Source organism: Acanthisitta chloris, unplaced genomic scaffold (assembly GCF_000695815.1).
Source record: "Acanthisitta chloris isolate BGI_N310 unplaced genomic scaffold, ASM69581v1 scaffold11671, whole genome shotgun sequence".
NCBI classification, from domain to species: domain Eukaryota; kingdom Metazoa; phylum Chordata; class Aves; order Passeriformes; family Acanthisittidae; genus Acanthisitta; species Acanthisitta chloris.
The window spans coordinates 14,073-40,287 of record NW_008654383.1 but is presented as its reverse complement, the minus strand read 5'-3'; the positions used below and the strand labels follow the sequence as shown (position 1 = coordinate 40,287).

Genomic DNA, 26,215 nt, shown 5'->3' with positions numbered 1-26,215 from the left:
CTGCTGAAATTTGGGCATCTTTCCTCCAAGTGATTCCCAGTCCTGTCTTTTCCATCCTGAGTCTGCACTGCAGGATGTTAGAGCTTGTGCACCTTTCAGTGCTTTAAATGGGATGTGGTGAAGAAAGCATCAAAGAAAGATGTGGAAAGATGCAACAAGGGAAAGGAATGTGAACTCCATGCAAAGTCTGCAGGAACTCTGTTCAGAATTCACTGGAGCCAATTTGTTCAGTTGCTGGATTACTGGAAGTGTTCAAGGGCAGGTTGGACAGGGCTTGGAGCAAGACTAGTGTCCCTGCCTGTGGCAGTGGAAGTAGATGAGCTTTAAGGTCATTTTCCAACCCAAACCCTTCTGGGATTTTGTGAGTCTATGATTAGTTATTCCCTTAAGGTGTTACATGTCTCAGTTCTATTTATTTCATGATTTTTTTTTTTTGAAAACCAGAGCTAAAAGGAGCACTTGGAAAACTTTGCAGGATTTGCTTGGGACTGCACATGGCTGAGTGTTTGGGAAATGAAGGAGTTGTTGAATTTTGGTTTCTAAAAGTTTGGCTGACCCAGAAATAACTATTTCATGGGGGGAAATAGGAGCCTTTGCAGCAAATGTGCTGGGGATGGACTGTGCTTCCACCTGGAGCTCCCTGGACCCTTAGAACAATTCCCTGAGTTGGGCTCTGGGTACAGCAGGTTGGTAACTGCTCCCATGACAAATACCTGTGGCTTGTGACTGAGCAGCACATTTGTGGACGGGCCTCTTAGGGCTGTGATTAAGGATCCCACTTACATTCATTGCCAGCAGGAGACCTCCAAGGATGCCAGGCATTCCCTGGTTTTACATTCTTGCATATTAAACCTTCCTGTCTGAGTGCTGCACACTGAACAGCTTCATTTTCCTCTGAGTCGGTTCTGTTATGCTTTGGAGATGCTCAAGGCGGAGGCAAAGTAGGAAAAGAGAGAGGGAAAGATTCTATTTCGTGTGTGTTTGCATGTTCTCAGTGTCTTTTTAATAGAGGATTTTTGTAGGGTTCTATTAATCTCATTCCTCATCTTCAAAACAATTGTATTTACGTTCTGTACAACATCCAGGAAAGTCATGTCGAAGAAACTGATTAAGCATTGATTAACTTTGACTAAAATCAAGTCTGTTTTAGGCACCTGTTTCACTTCTGAGAGAGGATGTGCCTGGCAAGGTGTTCCCTTCTCTGTCTCCATCTGCCAGGTTCACCCTCTGCCTCTTTCCTCCCCTGCACTTGGCTGTCACTTGGCACACCTGGTTAGAGAAAAGCTGTCTGAGGGAATGAGCTTTATTGACACAGGCTTGGAATTTTGCAGGGAAACCTGCAGGAATCAGGTGCCAATAATTCTCTTGTAATTTTGTTATCATCTCTGTTTCTGCATGGCTTTTAAAACTAAACTCTATCCATACCTCCATCTGGAGATGTTAATGCATTAGCACAGAGCAGGGTGAGTGTCATAGGGGAGGGGGAGGAACTGAGGCACAGGCAGATTACACAGTTTCCAGAGGCATAGAGCAGTTACAGGATTAATTGGTGCTAGGCAAGATCATGGACTTAAATACATTCTTGCTTTGAAGATTTTACTGGGAGCCTGCACAAATGTGTGACAGCAGAACTGGGTTTCAAGCCTGAGTGTAAATTATTGTGATCAGATCTAGCCCACTTAAAACTGGTAGTTCATTTTAATTGAATTGTATTAGCTTGGACACTTTATGAATACAAAACCCATCGTGCTTGTCAATTCATGCAGGGCTGAGTGTGATTTCAGTGGCTGTGGATGCAGGTGTCCCCAGACTTCACCTCTCCTCTCTGATCTAATGAACAATCTATTCAGCTCTTTTTGGGCCTGAGCCAAAGCCTGTTGACATTAATGAAGACTCCTCTCTCAGCTAAAATAAATGAATGAATCAGACCCTTTTCTGCTAAATTTTGCTGCCGTGAAGCTGTGCTGTGGAGAGCTTTTAGTGAGGACTGGGGTGAGTGTGATGATCAGCTTCCAGGCTCAGGGGTGGCCACTCTGTATGTGCCAGTGAGTGAGAGGGAAGAGACATGAACTGAGAGGCTTTACACAAGGCACAGGACTTGGTTTTGGAGCTTGTTGTTGGTGTGTCAATGTTTAGTTGGGTCATGAGGGCTGTGATGTTTTGTGTATGGGCAGGATTTGGGCTGTGAGAGGTACCAGGAAAGTATTTTGTGGCTTGTCATTACTGTCTGTGAATGGTTCAGAAATTCTGTGTGGGAGGCAGTGGAGAAATGCAAGATACTAATTTAACATGCAGTTTTGGACCTGTTTTCAGAATAAAACCTCTTGCCTTTCCTCACTGAGTGCCAAGGCTTTTGCCTTGAGGTATTTAGTCCTTCTGAACACAGTTGTTGTCTGCTGTAATCTACAGATGTGGTGAAATGCTCCTGTTTCATAGGTGATTTCCATAGCTGTGTGTGTTGGACACTGGTGGTGTTTGAGGTTTATTCTAGAGCAGGAACTGGTGGAACAATCCCTGGTTAGTGACCTGATGCACCTGAGCTCCAGACCCTGGGATCACACCACAATTGTTAGACAGGTTTGCATACACTTGAGTTTCCCAAGGTAGTGAATAGCTAATTAAACTGAATTTAGCTAACTGTTTGTGCCTGTTAGCCTGTGTACTGCACAAACAAAGTGCAGGGGAACAAAGGCTTTCAAAGTGTCCAGACAAGCTTGTGCAAATGTCATCTAACTCGGATTAATTGACAACTGGTTACCTTGAGATGGAAACTCGGTGCTTGTCATGATAAATATAATTAATGGCCTGGTATTACATGGGGAGGTCAGTCTAGATGGGCTAATGTTCCCTTCTGGCCTTAATATCCAGATAACTAGGAAATTTCACATCTCCTCTCCCTTTCTCCTTCTTGTCTACTTGGGAATTCCTGCCTGGCAGAGGCAGGAATGTGTGCTGTCAGCTTCTTTGCATTTACAGTAATGTAAAACATCAGTTTCCATAAATCTCATTTTCACCAGCCCCAGCCGCTCCCTGGTTTGGGCTGATATCAAACGATGATGGTTGAGGCAAGTCAGTAGAGCATGAACTTCATGGAAGTGTTTCTCTTTCTCTCCCTTCTCAGCTTTCCCCCTCCCCCAGTGCCCTCCAATAAACCCCCTGAATCCTCAGCCTTTAGTCTGGTGTTGCAGCTAGTTATTTTCTTTACTTTTAGCAAACTCATCTGTGTCTGATCCCGTTGTCCTTCCTGTCAGACGCAGTAATATCAGTGAAAGGGCTAAATTGAGCCTGTTCTGTAACTCTTTGGGAGTCAGCCCAAGTGCTGCTGAGAAAGGGGGAGGCAGCACTGGCTCCTTTGTGCCAGAGGAATACAATTTTCCCCTCTGCAAAGGCTTTTGCATCATTTGCATTCCAATGGAACCAGCAAATTGGGCTTTGGATGTGGAGCAGATCTTTGCAATCAGCAGCAAAGTCAACCTTTTCCCTCCTGCCTTTTGGTAAAATTCCACAAACTCAGTGTTTTGGGAGGTGTGGAGGGAATGTTACTCCCATCATTTCCTAAATTTGGACAGATTTACAAGTGCTTTGTGCTAAGATTGAGGGGAAGTCTATGTAACCACATCACCTCTAAAGTGTCACCTCTAGCCTATCATTTGCTCTGGGCTGGCTCTTGTAGCTTCTCTCTTGGCTTTATCAGTAGCCTTTTATTTCTGTGCCAAGATTTGGAGCTCCAGGTCATACAGAGGTGCAGAGCTGCAGATGGTGAGAGTCCTACCAGGATTTGGGGCTCCAGGACATGCAGGGATGCAGAGCTGGAGATGGTGAGAGTCCTACCAAGATTTGGAGATCCTCAGGACATACAGGCATGGAGAGCTGGAGATTCTGAGGGTCCTTCCAAGATTTGGGGCTCCAGGACATAGAGGGATGCAGAGCTGAAGGTGGTGAGACTCCTGCCTGCCCCACATCCTCCTCCTGCAGTTCATCACACACTGGGACTTCCAGCAAAGCTGTTGTCTCTGCCCCATGTTCAAGATGTGATACCTGGAGGAATTCCCCCTCCTTTTCCTGGCTGGAAACGTGGTTCTGCTGTTGGGAATACAGAGCAAGCTCCAAAAGTAATACTGACAGACTTCAGAATTATGATACACTGGAGCTGGGGCGTAATTCTTTGTTGAAGAAGTTAGAGGCCTAAAATGTTAAGGCTTATTGTTATTCCGAGTTGATAATCTCTGCCTTGCTTTAATAATTTTTCCTCATGCCTGGATAGCCTGCGAGTTGCACAATAATCACTCACACGGCTTTGTAATCAATGCCCAAAGTAATAGGATTCCGCTGGCCAACGGCAATTAATAAATTTGTGTCTTTTTTAAAACACTAGCAAGTCGGGCCTGAAATACGACTGACTGGCTTTGCTCATTTGCATATTTATTGCAGTGGAAAAATTCTTGCCGAATGATTGATGTGGAGCCTGCCTCTTGAATTCCAAACAGCACATTATTATGAAATGAAAAATGCTGGCCATACAGTTGATTAAAGTTGAAGACAGTGGAATCGGTGTTTTTTAAGATTGTGGGAGAATTAAAGGCATATTTTAATAGATGTTGACAAGAAGTGAACTAACAAAAGCAAAGCAAAGGATTTGCTTGAAAAGATTTAATCAAACGTGTTTCGTGGGGGATTAATTGCTGGGGATGACTAGTGCAAGTGGCTGGTTGGGGGATTTGAATGAGGAGCATTGTTCCCAGGCCAGCACAGCCAGGGATGTTTTGACCTGGAGTTTAACTCCTGTCCCACAGCCCTTTGAAAGGAGGGGGAAAATTCCCCCTCTTCAGCTGAACGCTGGGATAAACACCTCTACCTGATCGAGGTACTTTGCATGATGTGCAGCTATTAAAATAAAAGGGGTTGGATTCCTCTCCTGCTTTGGATTTGCATAATGTGACCCGTGTGCCTGTGCCTGCTCCGTGTGGCTGTAACATGGGGACACTCTGTGGGGACACAGGGATTCTCCAAGAGGGGATGTTCCCAGTATTTGGCAGCTCAACTTCTGTTCTACATCTGCTTTTGCAGACTGGGACAATCCCATCATTCCATTGGGTTCAAACTGAGGAAGGGAAAGTCTAGGTTAGGTGTGAGAAAAGAGTTTTTTACTCTAAGAGTGGTGAGACACTGGCACAGGTTGCCCAGGGATGTGGTGGCTGCTCTGACTTTGATGGTGTTCAGTCCAGGCTGGATGAGCCTTGTACAACCTGATCTGGTGAGGAGCTGTCCCTGCCCAGGGCAGGGGGTTGGGGCTGCATGATCTGTAAGATCCATTCCAACCCCTGAATTCTATGATTGCAGCACCAGCATTTCCGTGTGAACACTCCCACAGCCTGTGGAGGTACAGGGAAGATGAAAAGCTTGCATACCAGTGATATTCCTGTGCTGCCACATCCTCTTGATTTAATTGGGGGAGAAAAAATAGTTCATTTCCAGCCTTGGTGTGGGCTCTGAAGTGGAGCCGAGGGCTGTGCGGGTGATGGTTCCTGGTGGCACATCCCAGGAAGGTTGTTGTGTGTGTGTTTGGATATGGTGTGTGCACAGTTGTGGGGAACACACACCCTGCAAGGTGCTCCATGGAGTGAAAATCCTGGGAGTTTGCTGCAAGTTCAAGTTTTCCTCCCTGACCTGTCACACTCTGAATGTGCTAGGTGGATGTGCCAGGGGCAGACAGGGAAGAGTGTGCCTGGTGCAGCAGTTTTGGGAATTCCAAGAGTTAGATCTGTGAATCCATTATACTCCAAATCTGCTGGATGGATGCACCAGGGTCATACAGGGAAGAGTGTACCCAATTTTGGGAATGCCAAGGGCTCTGTGAATCTGTTGTACATAGAATCTGCTGGATGGATGCACCAGGGTCACGCTGGGAAGAAGTGGCTGGAGGAGCAGTTTTGGGAATGCCAGGGCTTGGCTTTGTGAATTCCTTGGAAAGCCTGGCTCTGAGGTTCCAGCTTTTTTTCTATCAGCTCCAAGTGTCTGTACATGCAGCCGCTCCCTGCTGCTCCACACCAGCTGCTGCTCTCCACAGCTGCTTGGGAAGATGAACCCCCATTTTTAGAGGTCATGGCAAAGAGTGCAGATCTTTTGCTGTGTGGGAATGCTGGGCTTGGAGCAGTGGATGGGCACAGAAGCCATCCTGCCTGTGGGTCCTCCCATGAGCTTCAGTATCAGCTCTGTGTGTGGAGAGGGCTGGAGGGTGATCCCTGGGGGGGGTCAGTCCTCTGCAGCAGGAGCCACCCCACTCCAGGGGAGTGTCAGCAGCACATCCAGTTTGTCCATAAGCACTGGCATTGACAAAATTGATTTCTGTGGTTTGAGAGCAGCAGGACAGATTTCATCTCTGGTGGGTCTGCTGACACTTTGATACATGGCAGTGCTATCCCTGAATGGAGCTAAATACTCCAGGGCTACTTCCTGCCTGGGTGAAGGGATGGATAAAATGAGAACGTATGAGGGAGTATTAACAGAAAGGCACACTTTGATTTACTGGTGCTGGCTCCCAGCTTTCCTGGTGGATTGATATGTTACCTCCTGGATCTGGAACAACTTTTTCACTCCTGTACACAAAATGAAGGGGCTCCTGTGGTCTCTCAAAAGTGACTCACACAAGTGGGTGTCTCACCACAGATACTCTGAGTCCCGTTTGAGCTGGAAGTTTTACTCAAACCATGTTTGCTGTGTTCTTGGAGTTTTACATCCCACAATTTCCAGCTGCTTTTGCAGTCCTGTGTGTGCAGTCACTGCCCTGGGAAGGGACAGCTGGGGGTTAGCTGTTGGCATCCTGCTTTGAATGAGAGTGGGAGGGTAGTCATAGAGTTAACAGCATCGTTTGATCTTTGACTGATTTGTCAGTCCCTTCTTGGCCCTGAAAGTTTTAGAAACAAAACCATCAGAGGCTGCCCAGGACCTGCTCATGGTCCAGGGACTGCCCAGGACCTGCAGGTCATGGCAGTGGGAGATCCCTGCTCTATGGTCAGGGCTGGCATTGCCTGTCCCTGAGAGGTATCACTAGCTTTGTGCTGTGAAAGGAGCAGGAGGGACAAACCTGATGGTTATCACAAGTGAAAGCTGCAAGTTGGTTGCCTTAATGTACTGGAGTGTTTGAAAGCTCCGTGGTTGTGACTGTTTTCTGTTTAATTGTGTGTTTCAGACAAGGAGCAGCACTACAGAAAATGTGCTGGGGGGTCAGGGTCCTGCTGCCTTTCAGTGTGACACAGTTGGCATCCATGGAGCAGTTCTGGTTTATGCTGCCTTCATTCACAAATGGGTTCAGGCTCTTCCCCAAAGCAGCAGTGTAAGGGCACACAAGGGCATTAGAGGGAAGAGAAGATGAAGAGGACACTGGGAAAAAACCAGTCCCTTCTGGAATTAAACATGAAATAGATAGGGCAGGGCTGGATGGGAAGAGAGCAGGGGAGGATGACACTTGGCTCCTGAAGTTGAGTTTACAGCACACTTAAGCAGCCAACAGGAACAATGAGAATGCCATCCAATAATGCTATTAAGTACACAAGAACTGAAAACATGGAAATTGCCCAGCTGTAAGAGGCTCGTGATGAAGCCACTGCCTGGAATAATTAGCCCTCCCACCTGGTTAGACACACGGTCATTGTCTTCCCTGCCCTCTCCATCCCCTTCACTCCAAACAAAATTGCTCCCCATCCCCACTTCTGCTGGGGTCCATATCTCATAGCCTGGGGGAGCTTGAGCCTGTCTTTATTTCCTTGCCTGCTTGCCGTGGCCCTGCTATACCCCAGAAGAGCTGGAGTGCTACTCCAGTTGTAATTGCCAGGATCAAAGCTGCCTGGGGTGCATTAGCACTGCTGCTGGAGGAGAGGCAGCAGGGAGAAAATAAACAGTTTCAGAAGCTCTGGGGACATTTAGCTGTGCTGCAGGCAGAGGGAAGGATTTTGCTGGTGTAAGCTGTGTACTCAGGCTGGGGTGGGGGCACTTTGCTTTTGCTTTGCTTTAGCTGCAGACACATCCAACAAATGCATTTTTAAGGGCTTTTGTCTGTTTGTCTGGTGGAATTGTTTTGATGCTAACACACGTCTGATTTACAAGTGCAGCAAACCTAATCCGTTAATAGGTTTATATAGAGGAGTTGTCAGGACGTATCTATAATGAACCCTGGGCTGGGGAGGATGAGTCCAACAGCTGATCTGCAACAGAAATCTTAAAGCATCTTCTCCTTGACATTCCTGTTACTGAGGTCAGGCCGTAATTTATCTGAAGATGGTGACAACTGAGCAATATCACAGAGGTAACACGCGGGAGATTGAGACCTCTGAGTGTCTGGGCTGATTTCTGCTTGTGCTGTCTCTGTCTGCCCGAGGAAGATTTGCTGTTCACTCTACTCATGATCTCTGTGTCTCCTGTTAAAAAAAAAAAAAAGAGAGAAGAAAAAAATCAAGTGGTGAAAAGTTCCCTGTTCTTTTATGCCAACTACAAAGGAAAAAGAGGTTTGAGAGTTGGGCAAAGCAACTCCACAGACTTCATGGCAGAGGAGGTACCAGGGGAAGATCCCACACAGATCCATGTGCTCTGTCAGCCAGTCTATGTTAATGGGTAGAAGTGTGCCAAGTGTTTTACCTGGGAGAGCTGCCCCTGTGATTGATGTACAGAGGGAGAGTTTGTGTAGGCCTAGGCAAACACTTGTTTTCTATGGGAGAGTTCTGCAGGGAGGCTTGTTGTTGCCATAACAGAGCTATTTTGGAGGAACAGATGCTGCAACAGTGTGCAGTTAACCTGTCCCACAGTCAGCTGCAACTGTGTGTCCTTGGAGAACACACAGTCATTGGAACAGACATGGTTTTCTTGGCATCTGCATGGATACAGGAAAACTGTCAGCTATGAAAGCCTTTGGATGCACAGCATCAGGATTTGTGTCTGAATGCTCTGGTACACATATGCTCCTCCCTGTAAAACTCACCTTCACACCATGGATTGATCATTTTGTGCACCTCTCCGTGCCAACCTTTTCTTCCCTTTCCAAGGATCTCTGGGCCTGCAGTTCTGCTTTTCTGATCAGAATCTTCTCATTAAACTTGCCAGGTCATGGTTTAAGTTTCCCTCATAGCTCAGATCTTGCTGCACTTCGTTTTCCTTACAGTCCAATTGCTCATCCCTCCTGCGTGGTGAGCCCAGCAGCACAGGAGCCAGCAGGAGTCACAGCCCTGCAGGAGTTTGGGGTTTGCTTTTCCTTCTTACAACACACACATTATGTCCAAGAAGGGAAGTCAGAGATCAGCTTTAGAGGGCCTGTACCTATATACATTTTCCCTTGTGTTGCTTCCTATTCAAGTGGAGTTAGGCCTCTGCTGCAGAGCTCAACACAGGGGAGAAATGAGTGAGTCAGCAAAATTGGTTGTTGTCACATGTGTTGCCTCTTTAGGACATTAATCCTTCAGGCTCTGCAGTCAGAATGTTTGTGGATGAAACGTTAGATCAGTTCACTCCCCATGTGCAGCCAGGCAGATGTTTAGAAGGCAGTTCTGCCTCCTTTCCTCCCTTCTTAGGGAAGAAGTGTTCTTCCCCAGCGTGGTGGTGTTTGACATTAACAGCTGTAAATCAGCTGGAAGATAAAACCCACATCTCTTAACTGATTAGAGACTAACAGTTAATGGGACATGCAGTAGCTGTGGCAGAAGTTCTGATTCAAGATGAGAAACTAAGCACTGCAAAGCCAAGTGTTCACCAGAAGCAAGAAATTGTCACATATGTCTCTTGCTCTGCAGGTTGTAAAGCCCTGGAAACCTTGCTGAACGTACTGGTGGAACTTCAGGATGAGATACTTTATCAGTACCCAGGCACGAGGCACCTGGTTGATGGAAAGCAAGCAAAACCTGAGAGGTAAATACAAAAAAAGATAAGATCTTACTGAATCTTTCTGAATCTGTCTGAATCCTTTGGTTTCCAGCACACAGGGCAATGCACAGCCTTCCTGACCACCCTCACTCTGCTGCTCCCTCACTTGCTGCTGTGTCTGGGTGACAGATACTCAGGACAAATGGCCATTTGAATTCCTTCTGCCTTATGGGGAATCTGTTTTGTAATCTTTCTGATAAGGGAGGAGGATCTTCTAGCAGTGCCACCCTGGTGTGGAACAAGCATGGCTGGTAGTGCTGGGGCCATTAAGAACTCTCACGTTGCCTTAGAGAAGCACAGGGTGTTTATCCTGTGTGGTTTTGTTCTAGTGATGATGAAATCCCAAGCAGCAGCGATGAGGAGCAAGGGGATAAGGCACAGGAGAAGAGGAGGATCCTCCCCAAACGGAAGCTGAAGTTTGAGGACTACCCTGAGTTCATAGCCAAGCGCTACGCGGATTGCAGGACCTATAGGAACAGCATCCTGCAGAAGTGGCATGAGAAGACCAAACTGGCAACTGGCAAAATGGGAAAGGCAAGGCTTGGTTTGGGTGTGCTGACATGCTTTTGTTCAGCAGAGGTTTGGGGAATAAGTTCAACCTGAAAGAGGGGAAATTTAGGTTAGTTATATGGAAGTAATTCTTCCCTGTGAAGGTGCTGAGGCACTGGCACAGGTTGTCCAGAGAAGCTGTGGCTGCTCCATCCCTGGGAGTGTTCCAGGCCAGGCTGGGGACTTTGGAGCCACTGGTCTAGTGGAAGGTGTCCCTGCCCATGGCAGGAGGTGGGATGAGATGAGCTTTAAGATCCCTTCCAACCCAAACCATTCTGTGGTTCTAAGTTGATTTGGAAGTTTCATATCACAGATGTTCCCAGTGGAGCAAAAAGCTACAGCATCAGGAATTAAATACTCAGGGATACACTTTTCCCCAACCTTAAAGGAGTTTCAACCTTCAGATTTCAAAGGCATAAGCTGCTCTTTTATTTTGAACAGATGGGCAGGACAAACATTTTTAGGGGCAAAAGTACTGGGAAAAACACTTGGATAGTATTAGTTTTCTCCCAACCAGACATCTCATCATAGCCAGTCTCCAGCAGCAAGTAAGCTCCACGAAAATGCCACTGTTGCTATCCATAAGCTATTTGTGGTTTCTGACAGAACCAGGGGCTTGTGTGGCTCTCCTCCATGGAGTGTAGGCTTTAATACAATGGGTAATCATTTCACCCAGAGATCCAGGGGCTCCTCACATCTCCGAGTTAGTATTAATCATTGAGAAGTTAATCTGAACCAGAACAGCAGAGGCATTTTATTAAGCCAGGCGTCAAGTTGCCTCAGGTTGGGAAGGGAGAAACAAACACAAACCCCTAGCAGAAATCCCTGCACCGAAACCCCAAACCCCCTCCTCTTGGAATGCTGTCTGCTTATCCACTGACATGGAAAGATAGAGGAACACTGCTGCCTTGAGGAAAAGCTTTCTGCATTATCTGACACTGGTTAATGTTGTTGCAGGGTTTCGGTGCCTTTGAGCGCTCAATCTTGACTCAGATTGATCATATCCTGATGGACAAAGAGCGATTGCTCCGGCGCACCCAGACCAAACGCTCCGTGTACACAGTGCTGGGCAAGCAGGAACAGGAGCCTCAGCCTCCCCCTGAGTCTGTGCCTGAGAACTCGGTAAGGGCTTTTGTTTCTCTTAACTCATCCTGTAGCAGCACTGAAAAGCTCTGCGAAACAATTAGCCTGAGCCTTTAGCAGGTAATGGTCTTGTTTGTGAGAGATTTATGAAGGGGATAGCTCAGTGTTGATTCCTGCAGTGGAATGGGTAAGAAGAAGATGTAGGCATTTCAATTCCAGTTTTATGGTGTTTGCATTAGCATCTCTGCCAGTTCCTGACAGGGGAGAACAAGGTTTGGGCTGGGACTGTGTCCCTTCTGTGCTCCATCTACTTATTGAGGTAGTGGCTACAAAACTTGTTTTTCACTCTGTAGTTTAAAGTCTTTAACCCACTTCCAAAATCCTACTGCATATAACCTGCAGAAAATGTGAGCAGTAAGTCTGTTATTAATTTAGTATTTAAGAATGAATAAATACTCAACTCGGTGAGATCAGGTAGAATTACTGCAATTGTAAGATGTATTTTTGCCATTACACTAAAAATATCTGTAGTATTTTGCCAGAAAGACTTTGCACAGTCCTATTTGTTTCCCACTAAAGGTATCATAAATCTATTTTGGCATTGGCGGAGTTTCTGCCTTGCCTTTAAATGCATTCCTAGTCCTTAAAATCTGGTTATGTTGGGAGTTTTTCTCCATTCCTTCATAGCATCAAGTGTGTTTACAAGCTGCTGCACATGCTTTCATTGAAGTAGGGGACAGAAATATGCACACATGAGCTTTCAGTATTTCCTTTGTGCTTCCAGGAAGTTCTCCCTCAGTCAGATTCCAACAGGCACCTGAAGGACATAGATGAGGAGATATTTGATGATGATGACTTCTATCACCAGGTAGGTGATGGTAAATGTGTGTTGGAATTATGGCTTCAGTTGGTTTTGAATGCTTACAGAGATAATGCAGTTGTGTCTGTGCTCTGTATTTCTCTTACCTGTGAAACTCAGTTCCCTGTTTTAACATCCAAAATCTCTGTACATCCCTCAGGGGATTTTTCTCTCAAGTTTTGTTACAGAGCTGTGTGAGTTTAAACTTGCACTGTGGATGTAACACTTGCTGCCATTGCTGGCACTGAGTGTGTCAGGATAAAGCTGTGCCTGTTCTCTCTGGTGAACATTGCTACACAAGAGGAAAAAAAACCAGAATTCTCTGAAGGTGACTCTTCTCTGGAGGCAGAGTCCTGTCATAAAAAACCATTCTCGGAGATCCTCAATAGCACTGAAGTTACTCTCATCTCAACCTAAATCATCTCATCTACCTGCTGAATGGGAAAGCTGCAGGGCTTCTCTGGCACTTCTCTTGGAGTCATTCCAGCTTGGATTCAGGCCAGGTGTTCTCTTTATCTGCAAAATTCTTAGAAACAAGGAATCTGCACCCAGTGCATGGAGCCTGCAGCTCAGGGCAACCTTGTGTTTGTGTTTTATTCAATAGAGGCAGTGCCAACTTTGTGCAAAGCTGGAATTGTCACAGGTTGAGGTGTATGTCACTGTAAGTCACCCAGTGCATAAAAACCTTGGTCTGCTTTGATCATCCACAGAGAGCTTGAACTTCAGGACTAAACAAATACCATTCTATCCGTAGAAAGGCAGAAGGTTTTGGTCTGTCTAGTTATCAGAGTGGCTGGTAAATTGTTAGGGCAGTGCCATGTGACTGTGCTCTGGTAGCTGATTGAACCAGAAGCATTTGAATGCTTTCAAAATTTGGTGTTTCACGTACAGAACAGGACTAAAAGTGAATAAAAGATGTATTAAATTGAAAATTCTTGTCTGTGTTCTGCCAATAAGGAACACAGAGAACTTTAATGCTGCCTTATTTTCCACTCCAAGAAGGTTTTCAACACACTTCCAACACTGCTGCTGGAGATGTCCCAAGAACAGTAGATTTCACCTGGTGTGGAATGAGGACAATTTGAATATTTTCTGTTTGTGAGGGATCTCCTCATGTGGCAGCCTGCCTCAGAGCCAGGATTGCATTCCAAGGCAGCCTCTCTCCAGGCTGAGTATTATTGTAAGAGCAGCTTTGCTTGTGTGCTGTGCATTGAGCATCATCTCTTGGGCAGCTGAGGACATCAGGCTCATCTGTGCAGGCTCTGAAACGCAGCAGGGATTGAACAGGTCAAACCTGTGAGATAATACTGAGGTGGAATTTGAGGGTCCACCTGGAATTTGGGGGCCAAGTAGACCCTAGGAGCACAGAACAAATGAGGTTAGTGTAACAGAATCATGGAGTAGTCAAGGACAACTAGCTGAGATGGACAGTGCATGGACCTGTGCAGGGAAGGTGCTTATTGGCCATGAAATGTTAAATTTCAAAGAAAACTAGCAGTAGATGGATGGCCCCATCTTTCCCTCTAATAACTTCAACTTGGATAAATCCTGATTTCAGAAATATGACTAGTCCCAGCTTAGCTTTTCCCCTCCCTGGTTAATTGGGGTGCTGGGGTTAATCTAAATTAAAACTTAAACTAATAGAGGTCATTGAGGGAAGAGAATCACCTGAGTAAAACAAATGGCTCTGCCAGGCACAACTGTATCTTGGCCATTTCCCAAGAGGGAAGTGGCAGCAAATTGGAGTTGTTTCAGCACTGGGCAGAGGTGAAGGATGGGTGACACAGGTTTAATGTACAGCAGCTCCGGGAGCGTTCCAGATTGCATTCCTCCCCGGCCCAACCGCGCAGGAGCAGGAGCAGCCAACAGCATCTGGCAGCACAGCCAGGGCTGGGTGCAACTTTGGAAACCCCATAGCCTCTAAATATGGTGCTTAGCCTGGTGCAGGCTTTAATCACTTCCCACTCTTTGGCAGCAGACAGCGTATCCCAACCTCGTACATCACACGCCGACATCTGCTGAGCCGCCAGGCAGCCACACATTCATTTTCCTTTCTTGCCTGGCTTTTTTTTTCCCCACATCCCTCCCTCCCTCTCTTCCACCCTTCTCCTCTCCTCCCATGCCCAATATGCTCCTTGGGAGAGCTGATCTGTGCAGATTGCTGCTGGTTGTGTGCAGGTGGTTGTGGGGATCCGAGCCCAGCGCCGCGCGGCACCTGTTCCCTTGACCTGCTTAATGGCTTGTGTTGAGTGGGATTTGGCAGGGATTGGAGCTGAAGCCAATGCAGTGATAAGGCTGAAGAAAATGGCTGTATGTTTGCTGTCACCTCCCAATTAAATTGGATTCATAAAGTGCTTTCCTTTATTTGGCAGGGCGGTAAGCTGGAGTTGAGCATTGCATTCAGAGAGGGGAGAGTGCAGGACAATAGAGCTGACAAGGCCCTGAATGGGTTTGCTTTCATGTGGGTCAGAACTGTGCAGTGCTTTTGTGTGTGTGTGTGTATAAATAAAATGTAGAGAAGGAACTGGTTCTTCAGGAGTGAGCAGCAGCAGCGTGGCTGGTTGTCAGGACTGAGGGTGCTCACAGCCTCTGCCCCCTGTGTGTAATCCTGATTGCAGAGTGCATGTCAATACCTGCTGCTTACATTTACATCCAGACCTTTTTTTGGGGGAATCCCTTTCACTGGTCTAAGTAGCATTTGAGAATTAGTATTTTGATCACTGCTTAAAAGGGAAACATTCAGTGAAAGAACAGCATTGGAAACCAAACTTCCTTGGAGTGTCAGTGGGAAATTAGGCAAGGAAAAATGGATGAGGTCTGATGAATGTGCACAAGTTAATGGTCTCATGATAAGTAGCTATACTGTGTATTATAGATTATAATACAAAACTCTTTAATGAGTCATCTTCTTATGGAAAAACAATTTTCTTATCCAGGTCTTGGTATTCAGTAGAATTCAGCAGGTGGGTCTGGTGGAGTTTCACTAGGATGCAGGATTTAACTCTCTTCTGCCTGTTCATCCCACTTTTCCTCCTGTTCTTCACTTATTTTGTTATCAGCAGTTAGAATTTTTGTTGTGATACCCATGTTTGATGGGGATGGAAAGCTGAATAATGCAAGTGAAATGTTTCTCTTTGGGTTGCACTGGGTGGGAATAGTTAAACTGTTTTAGCAGGATCCTCATTCCTGACAGCAGTGAGAGGCTCCAGCCCAATTCCTTCTCTTTTAAATTCTCCTTCAAACATGGTTTTAAGGGAAGAAAAAGGCTTTTTATTTTTAGAAGTCATATTTACGTAGAATTCATTACAGCTGATATTGCAGCATTAAGACTTAAAATTCCAGCCTGCTTCCAGGGAGCTGCTGGTCTGACATGCTACAGTGGAGATTTTATTATTAGGTTGAAATACTCCTCTGGTAAAGGAGAGAGTGGAAATTGGTTTATTTCCAACAGGAATTAGGTTAGTGTTCATATGCTAAGTGTTCCACTGGTAGCAGCTCTTCCCAGAACAAATGTTCATCATTGATGGCAGCAGGTATGCCTAAGGAGAATTGGGAATATACATAATCCCTTTTTTCTCTGCTCTCCTGCTCCCTCCTCCCCTGGTTGTGGCTGTGTTGTATGTCACTGTGTTTTATCACACACACAGTCACCAGTCCTGTCTGTGGGCACCACAGCAGCTGAGAGGGGCCAAGGTGGATGGGGAACATCCAGCCAACCTGTGAGGACTCTAAAGAGGCACTGCAGAGGAATGTCATCCCTCCACACTGCCTGAGGCTGAAATAGCTGGTACTGCCTGGGATTTACCCCCAGGCTGAATGTGCTTGGATAGTGAGGAAGAAGCTTATTCCCTTCCTTATCTCTACCCTGATTACTGAGGGAAGGAGTTGTAGAAAAGGTTGGTTACTTGTAGGACTGTTAGTTTGCTTTATTGTTGTCCCTGTGCAGTGGCACTGCATGTGGCTCTTGCCCACTCAGTGGGACAGTGATGGTTTGTACAAGAGAGCAACAAATCCCACTAATTCCCTTTTTATATCTTAATGGTCAGAAACACAGAATGATTTGGGTTGGAAGAGACTTTAAAGCTCATCTAGTTCCAACCCCTTGCCATGATCAGGGACACCTTCCACTAGGAGGTTCCCTCAGCTCTCATCCGAGTGACACAAAACAAACCTGAATGTCTGAGTCTTGTGAAGATACATCTAGCTCAGTTTGGTTTTCTTCTGAGTCATACTTGTGCCTAAATCATACTTTGTGACTCTTTAAATCATACCCTGGGGCTCTTTTCCATCCCACTCTGTGACTCTTCAGAAAGCTCCACCTGATGGGGTACATTTCTCCTGGTGTCCCAAGCAGGATTTGGCCCAAAGCAGTTTCCTGAACTCACAGTGTGGTTTTCTCTCCCAGGAATTTGATAATGCCATAAACAAGTAATTCCTAATGCAGTGAACTATTCAAAGTCGATGCTGGTGAAGGATAGAGAGCAGCCTGGTTTTGTGACAAGCTGGTTTACCTTAATTAAACCAGTGAGTGATTAATATGGACAGCTGATCTTGTGGCTTTAATGAGATGCATTTAGAGTTTTTTTGTGAATTAGAGATGTCTCAAGCCATCCCACAGGTTAATGGCAATACAATACCCTTATCACAGGCATGTATCTTTCAAATGGCTGAGAAGATGGTTAATAACACGTTTTAAAGCTTGATTTGGAACGTCCCTTAATGGGTTACTAGAAAATACACAAGTCTCTCTGTCATAGGCCAACCTGAATTTGAATAGAACATGTTTTTAAAAGAGACTGTCCAGTTATTCCCTCTTGCTGGTTAGATTTGAATAAAGAGATTGCAGAATAAATAAGATTTCAGTGTTTTAAAGTTTTTTGGAGGATTTAAAGATAGCATTTGAGCTGCAATGTTAAATTTTCTCTGGTGTTGCTAGAAATCCAAGTGGTGTTACATTCTGCTGTGTGGAACTTGAGAGGGGAAAAGGAACAGCTTGTTTGTCCCTCCAGGCAGAACTCAGTGTAAAGTGTTTGCTGAGTCCTGGGCTAGGAGCAACTTCATCACAATTTATGCTGTTGTGTGATGTGTAAGTGTGACAAAGCAGGAAAAATTGGTGTGACTCACCAGGTCTCTTCAAAGACAAAACCCAAAGAAAGTTAAATCACAAAGTATTGAAATCACGTCGATGCAGTGCAGCTTTGACAACTTTCATTTCCATGGAAGAGAGGAAAAGCCTTGGGGGCTGTAGCTTCACTTCTTACATGGACTTGTCAGGTTGTCCTTAGCTTCTCTCTTTTGTGTTTCTTACAGTGATTTTGTTAAAATCTTGCTTTTAAACTGCTCACCTCCTGGCACACCTGACTGGGGGAATTCAAAGGCAGCAGTGCCACCTGCAAGGCAGAGCAGGTGCTTTGATGCTCTGTGGTAGAAGTGACCCATGGCCTGCCTGGCTTTTCTGAAGGTTTTAATAACAGCAGAGAAAAATTGCTCCTTTTGTTCCAATTTTATATCTAAGCTTTGTAAACTCAACTGGTTCCATGATATACTATAGATTGGCTTTTTTTTTTTTAACTTTGGTTTGCTCTGTAAGGTCTCAGACAACTGAGCCTTTTGTCACGAGGCTGATTTCAGCTATCCTTAGCTCTTTGTCTCAACTGGAAATTCTTAGGGGTCTGCAAATCAGAAAGGTCAGTGACTGTGGTATTAGAAACACTGATAGATAGTGCATGAAAATGAGGCCTAACCTCTACAATGAAAATTGACCTCTAAAATGAGAAATGAATCTCTATTACCCTTGAACAACACCCTGATGGCGTTTCTAAATCCCTCTAATTTGGTGCAAAGCACTTTGTGTGCATTTCTGCCTGGTGTGAGAGGAACCCCTGTCAGGTGAGTTCTTTACAAAGCACTTCATTGACTCCAGGGTGGATTTTTACAGTGGCCTTGGTGTCAGCTAAGGCAGGGGAATACTAACAGCTCTGGAAGCTCTTGCCTTGGACAAGTTCTTGCTCCTTGCGAGTGGCTGTGGATTGTGAAGCTGTTGTGTGCTCAGGAGGCAGAGTCAGCCCCCATGTACCTCCTGGGAACACAGCTGATGGGCCTGGGCAAACCACACCACCTCCATATGCTCTTCTTTCCTCGTGTGCTTGGCAGTCCCTGGTTTGCCTAGGAAATGTGTTTGTGGTGGTTTTCTTAGCCAGACGTTGAGTTCGGAAGGAAATCCATACAGGAGCACTCCTGGCAAACATCACTGCTTCCTTCCAAAGGAAATAAAACTGGCATTAGCAACTCCTGCTGCTTCCTGTTGCTTGCCACAGTTTGTCCTCCTGGTTCCAGCTGTAGGTAGGAGCAGCTCAGAGTCAGGACTTGAGCTGCTGAACTTGGCTGTGCTTCGTCGCGGTTGTGTTTGCTGCCGTGGGAGACTGAGCTGAGGGTTTTGAAGTCCAGGGAAGATGTGAAGAGGTGAAGGAGGGAAAGCAAAGAAGGATCTGTTTCAAATCAAAGCCTTTTGATGGTGAAATTGCCTAACTCTGGCTCTGCTTTCACACATCAGGGCTTAGCTCTGATAGTGATTTACTCACACTTCCTAGTTAATAATTAGACGTTGGGAGACACCATATATCACTCCTAATGGAATATATGGGGTCTGATGAGAGTTTTCTGTTTTGACTAATAAATTTTAACCAGAATGGCCAAGCCTAATGAAATATTACAGCTTGGGAAGTGTTTTAAGTCTTGTGCTGGGAAAACAGTGTTGCTTTCTTCAGGAAATGAGTTTATCATTGGCTGTGTATCCCGAGCCCTGCCTGGCTCTGGAGCACAGGCTGCATGCAAGACTCTGAGCTAGAAAGTGGAAAAACTAATCAAATCCTTAAAGACCAAAGGCAGTCATACAGGCTTGGGCTGACTTTTTCAGTGGTAGCCTCTGGCTACATCCACTTTTATTTTAGTAACCATTGTTAGCATGATTTATAACTTCAGCTGGAAGACGTACACTGGTGGGATGTAACAAGATGCTTCATGGCTTTTATTTCTATTTCCTAATTTCCCTCTTGCTCCTTTTTTTTTTTTTTAATTCTCTCTCATCTGTGTCTCCTGCTGCTCTCCCCAGCAGTGTCCCCAGTCCTGCAGTTGACACTGTGCTGGAAGAACAAGATCAACAAACCAGTACAGTGTTAGGAACCTGCTCCATAAATGCATTTTGGAATCATGGAGTGGCTTGGGTGGGAAGGGGCTTTAAAGATCATCTCATTCCACCCCCTGCCATGGGCAGGGACACCTTCCACTAGACCACATTGCTCCAAGCCCCATCCAACCTGATCTTGGACACTTCCAGGGGTGGAGCAGCCACAACTTCTCTGGGCAACCTGTGCCTGAATCTCAGCACCTCACAGGGAAGAATTTCTTCCCTATATCCAATCTAACCCTGCTCTCTGTCAGTGTGGAGCTGTTGTTCTAACCATTTGTAAGATCTTGGTGGCAGTCCTTGGTCTACCAAGTCTGTGGATTTCTGGGCCACCAGGAAGAGCAAGTCCTGTTGGAAATGTCCTGCTGCTCATTTCTCTGGAGCATAGGATGTCTGTGCATCACTGTCTTCATGTGCCTTTACCTCTTCCATTGCTACTCAGCACTTTTCTCTGTGCCTCATGCCAAGGAACAAGATGAGAGGAGACAGTAAACACACCTTATTGCTGGAACAAGAAGAAACCACTAAAACCTCTCTGCCACACTTCTTGCTGCTGTTCCAACCCTCCCTCCCACCTTGCTTTTGACAGAATATTGACTAGAAACCAAGATCCCATTTCTGCTTAGCCTTAAGGGCAGCTGTTTACAGAGTGGCAGTGTTACATAGGTTTACTGTGTCGTATGTCTGTGTAACACTGGATTTGGATCTTGTATTTAGCTGCCAGAAGTGACTGTGATGAAGTGGGAGAGATAAACTGATAGATTGTGTGCCAGAAAGATGTTGGGAATCAATCAGATAAACAGGGCAGAGAAGTAGCTTGCTGAAGCTAGTGATAATAAACCAGTGGCCTCTCTCCTGGAATTTTCAAATGTAATTGCTGCAGTAATAATCTCCAAAAATAAGCGAATAGGAAAAAAATAGTAGTGGCAGATTTTTAATTATACTTGAATCTGGTTTTTTTCCTGTAATATGATGTATGCTTTGAAGGAGGAAACTATAGGGTGGAGGAAAAACATCCATTCTTCCCTCTGTGGAACTTCCTGGACTCTGGTTTCCAGGTGGGTCTGTTTCAGGTGCTTTCTGAGCTGAGGCAGTAACTTAACTTAGTGAAATGTCAGCATCCACAAAGCAGCCTGTGCCCCTCAGTTTTGGAGGGTTTATTTCTCTCCTTCGTGGTAACATGTTGGCTGATACCCAAGGCACAGCACGTACAATTTACAGTGAGTGGTGATAAATATAGAGCACCAGTCAAGTATCCAAAAAGCCTGTTCACAATATTCTTTGGCTGCAGGAAGCAAAAAGGACAAACCCCAAGCCTCAGGACATGAAAAGAAATAGAAAAGCCTGTTTGAGCATTTCTGCTCGAGCTATAAAAGTGATTTTGCTGTGCTGTTCCTTGGAGTGAGTGTTACTGCCCAGCAGTGCTTGACTTCTGCTTGAGGAAGTGTTTCTGTTCCCACCGCTGGAGGTGTGGGGTGAGACCTGTGGGGCTGAGATCTTCCTGCAGGTCTGCCTGGGTTGCATCTCTTGCCCTTGGGAGCTGTGTACACAAAACCTGGGAACATCCAGCCCTTTTTTATGCTTCCAAAGCCCAAGGGACAGTACCAGCCACTGTCACACAATGGGAGGCTCAGCTGCTCACATCCCCCCAACCTTGGCACCTATTTGCCCACTGTGGGATTGTTCAGCTCCTAGGACCAGCAATTTCCCAACCTTGGCCTATCTGACAGTCCGAAGGAAGCTTTGCAGTGTCCCCAGGGATTCCTTTGCCATTGCTTAGACTTAGGATCATTAGTTTGCTTTGTCCATGTGAGGCTTCTTGTGCTTGGACCATGGTGCTGCTGAGCTGTGGCCTTTGGGTTTCTCTTCAGATGAATGAAGTGATGCTACATGTCACCTAAAAACTGATGCGTTGAAGGAAAGACTAAACTACTCCTAGATCCACCTGAAATGACATACAGAAACTCTTAGTAGTGGCCTTCAGTGTTATGCCCCAGTCACAGGGGATCTCTTTGGAAGAGAGGGATGATGTACAGTTACTTAAACTCTTAGCATAGCCATTGGTTTTTTCTCTTGGAAAATCCGTGCAGAGGAAATGCTAAAAAGCCTCAGTTTTGGCTTGGGGTTTTCTAGAGAGTTTCAAAAATGATGCATTCAGGTTTTCTTGGGAACTTGGCATATCTTCTTAGACCTTCTGAGAAACCTGTGAGCCTGTTTGCATGAACATGTCCTTGCTGTGCTTTCTTTAAATGGGATTTGTGTCTCTCTTCCAGCTCCTGCGAGAGCTGATAGAGCGGAAGACCACCTCACTGGACCCCAATGACCAGGTGGCAATGGGCAGGTAAGCAGGAGGTTGGAGCATCACTGGCTGCATCCCAGCACAGCATTCCAGGCCAGATGTGCAAAAACACTTGTGGTCCTCCAGTCCAGTTCATTGTAGAGGGCAAAATTTTGAATGGCTCTGGAAAAAGCATCTATCTGAGGGTAAGAAATTGCACAAGGAGTTATCACAACAGTGTGACATTAGTCAGGAAACTCATCCTCTGCAGCACGTTCCTTAGTCATGGATCACACAGTCTAACTTTGCAGCTGTGCCCTGGTTTGTGTGTGATCCCCTGGAGATACTTCCCTGTTGTTAAGGTTTGTTCCAGGTATTTCTGTCTCTCGGTGGTTCCAAAGGGAATCCAGGGAGTGGTGTCTGGACTGAGCCAGTGAGGGGGAACTAGCAAAGTGCCTGCACACTGCTCCAATTTGGTCTTTTCTTACAGAGAGAATGATCTCTTAGGAGAGAAAAATCTTTTAGGAAGAGATTTTTTACAGAGAGAGGTAGTCAGACATTGGAATGTGCTGCCCAGGGAGGTGGTGGATTCACCATCCCTGGAGGTTTTCAAGCTGAGACTGGATGTGGCACTTGGTGCCATGGTCTAGTAACCACAGTAGGGTTGGACTTGATGATCTTGGAGGTCTTTTCCAACCTGGTTGGTTCTATGATTCTCTGTTTAATTCCAGAGTTAGAAAATGAAGAGTCTCCCAAATATCACTTAGTGAGCAATGTACACATCAATAGCCACAGGCTCTGATTTGGGCAAGTGGAAAAGCAGAGGAAACCTAGAATTGCTGGAGTAGAGCTCAGCACTGACACAATGCTGAGGGGAGGAGGAAAAAGAAACACATCAGGAAGTTTTGTGATGATGAAACAACTTTCCTCTGTGTAAAATATCCCCCAAATTTTAGTGCAATGTGTCAAATGTATTTTGTGTATGTCTGGAATATTATGGAAAGCTATTCACTATAATTTAGCATGATATAGACAAAATTACAGTTAAGTGGTGATTACATTGTACATTTATCTGACTTTACAATAAAATAGATTGCAGTAATTAAGATTATATTAAGATTGCAGTAATTGGATTTTGCTAGATTTTTTCCCTGATGTCAAGTTTTCATTGTATAAATCAGGTGAGATGACTCTTGTTTTTGTTAAAAAAAAATTATTTATAACTAGGAGAAGTTTTTCCCTGCTGGAAACTTCTTTGATTTGATGAAGTTCTGTTGGAGAAGTGAAACCTTTAATGCAATCAGGGACCAGACAGTGTTACTGGGAGTGTTCAGTGGCTGTAAAAGCTGTGTGACTCTTGTTTTGCTTTCCTCAGGCAGTGGTTGGCCATCCAGAAGTTACGCAGCAAGATCAAGAAGAAAGTGGACAGAAAGGCCAGTAAAGGCAGGAGAATCAGGTGGGTGACAGCTGCTGCCATCATACACAAGCTCTGAGTCTGCCAGCTAAAGTCTGGCTTGGCTGGGGTGCCTTGCTGGGCTGATTCCTGACTTCTAGGGCAAGATTTCTTGCTCTGGGGAGGAATTCTGGTTGAACATTGCCCCAGTCAGTCTTGGCAAGTGTTTATTTGCCTCAGAAAAGACCAAAGAGAGGTGTTCAGCTGTCCCTGAGCAATTTGGGACTGTAATTTCCAGTGAAAGCCAATAAACACCTCCTGTGCAATATATATTTCACTGACTCAAACATGGACAGCAGCTGCAAGGGAAGATGTGCAGAAGTGCCTTGGATAGATCTCTATTCCCACTGCCTGTCAGCTGGAATTTGGTGTCTGATCTCTATTGCTAAGTCCCAGCACAGCTTTTTTTAGCTTCAGAGCTTCACATCCTGACCCTTGGATCACTAATTCAGGTTGAACATGCTTGTGCTGGCAGTGGAAGAATCTTCCACGTGGAAGGGGAAACAATCTGGAGAGCAGAGGGTTCTTCCCCCCTTTGCAGAGCAGATCTATTAGTCTCCCTGAGTTTAGCATGACTGCATGATTTGTAGTGGAGGAGGTGTCTGTGGCAGGAAAGCTGCTGTGCTTCCTGTGAAATCTGCAACATTAACCATCCTTTTGTGAGTAAACTATAAATCCTGAGTTTAGATGGCATCTGATGGAAAGTCAGTGGAGTCAGGCTGGGTCAGGCCTGGCATAGCAATTTTTAAGATAGATGTCATAAGATAATTTATTGAAAGAGGGAAGAGCTACTTTGTTGGCCTGAAAAGCCTATAATTATTGACTATCAATATTCTTTTCTGTCAGCATCACACATAATTGGATATATTCATGATTCAGTCAAAACTACTGACAACATCACACAACTGAGGCAGACTCATAAACCTCCAGGAATAATGGGAAGTCTCTCACTGTGTGCAATCTGTGCCTTCAGCATTCCTGGGAGAGCAGCCACCTCGCCCAGCCAATTGCCTCTTACACCTTAGGTGCCTTTTTTTTTTGTTGCTTCTTTAAATAAAAGTTGCACTGACTCTGCAGGGAAAATATCAATACAAGAAAAAAAGACATAGTGGTTAAGATTAACATGGAGTTAAGCTCCAGCAGCTTTTCAGAGCAGGCCAAATGGGTGTCTTTAAATAGTTGGTTCTTCCACTGAGAGACTCAGTGTCACCCCAGGCTGATCCCTCACCCTCTGTTCTTCTTTCTCCTGCTCTGAAATTGGGGCAGCAGTGCTCAGATTTGCTTTCATGAGGGACTTTGAGATCCTGGAGAGCACAGTATTCCATACTAAGTTTCATCTGTCTCCTTGATGCTTCCTTTTTAGCAAAGCTTCAATATTACAGCACGTTTGGCTGCAATGTGTGGGTTTATTGTAGGGCCTGAGGATCTTGAATTCGAGTCTTCCACTTGGCCTGAGTCCCTGTCCCTTCATAGACAGGAAAATTTGGGCACTAAGAGAGGAAGTAAACTCATCCAAAAAACTCTCCAGTTGAGCCTAAGAAACCTGGGCCTAGAACTGTGCTACCCCTCACTAGGACATGCCCTTTTTTGAGGGGGATACAGAGGAGTTAAGTGCACACACGTCAGTCATTTCTGGTCCTGTGCTGCTGCAACATTCTGTGAGTGAATGAAATATTTTATATCTGCTAGACTGGGATTTTGAAAGTCCTAATCTGGACAAACAACTCATATCAGAGGGTTTGCCTGAATTGCCACATCCCCTTACCAGACTCTGTATCAACCTTGATCTGTGTGAGTCCATGTTAGTGCCTTGTCAGGGAACTATTTCCCTGCCCAGGCTGTTGACCTGTTGTTTGTTGCAGCACTAGCTCTGCTCAGCTGTGTGTTCCCTGACTCCATCATTCCAGCATCAGGCCAGGGCAGTGCCTTCCATTAGCAGTGACAAAGACTTGATTGTGCAGAGAAGCCCTTGGGTGAGGCTGAGTGTGTGCTGTGCCTGGAGAGCCTTTCTGAAATGGGCTTGTGAGCCAAGAATCCCCTCGAGAGAATGTTCCTGCATAAGCAAACAAAAGGGAGTGCAGAGGTGACAGAGTGGAAAGGTGGTTCTGGGCAAATGCTAGTGAATCCTTTTGCCTGCTATTTGTCAAGCTCTAAAAATAGCAGCAGCTTTGGATGGAATCTTTCAGGCTGGGGTAGGCAGTGTGCATCAAACCCCTTGGTTTAGGATCCCCTGCTCTTACACACCAGGGTTTAAAACCACCATTTCATTTGGAGGTTTTCAGTGCTCTGTTAAATTTTATACTGTGGAATAGAAGTCATGAAATGCAGTGCAGGTTCCTGCCCAGTGTGGGAGGTGGGAAGGGGATGCTGTACCTGGAGGTGGATCCTGTGCCTGGGGTGGATCCTGTACCTGGGGTGGATCCTGTACCTGGAGGTGCAGAACACCATGCAGAAATACTCTAGTGGTTGCAGCACTGTATCACCTTAGCTATGCCCCAGCTCATCTTTACACAGACCTTTTCCTGTCTCCTTTGCCTGTTTTTCCATGCTCCATTTGTAAGTTATTCAGGGTAAGATTTTCCAACTATGGATATGGCTCCAGACTGGGATTTTGAGATCCTTTAGGGCCCTACATACCAAGAGCAAGGAAAAAGTGGTGGCAGATGGAGATGGTGGAGAAGGTCTGATGCTCTGCTGCTCCTGCTGCCTGCAGTGGGCTCTGTGGGCACAAATTCCAGCAGGTGATTAAGATGCCAGTGGAATGGAAGGCTGCAAAGGAGTGTGTGTGTCTCAGACTTCTCAGGGTGTCTGTCTGGGGCTGTGATTAGGGCCTCACACACAATGAATGGATTCTGTCTGTCCTCTTCCTCGCTGTGATAAAAAAAGGATTTGCCTGTTTTC

General features: G+C 45.6%; 1 protein-coding gene across 1 annotated transcript in view; it reads left to right on the top strand.

Moving 5' to 3' along the window:
- Nucleotides 1-26,215, top strand: part of AATF (apoptosis antagonizing transcription factor) — a gene marked incomplete at its 5' end in the record, with an annotated part of 32,902 nt that overhangs the window by 6,402 nt on the left and 285 nt on the right. The window contains 6 exons of the mRNA XM_009083498.1: nt 9,777-9,891; nt 10,236-10,440; nt 11,413-11,577; nt 12,323-12,406; nt 21,857-21,924; nt 23,237-23,317. Coding sequence (XP_009081746.1) covers nt 9,777-9,891; nt 10,236-10,440; nt 11,413-11,577; nt 12,323-12,406; nt 21,857-21,924; nt 23,237-23,317 — 718 coding nt within the window. The remainder of the gene's footprint in view (nt 1-9,776; nt 9,892-10,235; nt 10,441-11,412; nt 11,578-12,322; nt 12,407-21,856; nt 21,925-23,236; nt 23,318-26,215) is intronic.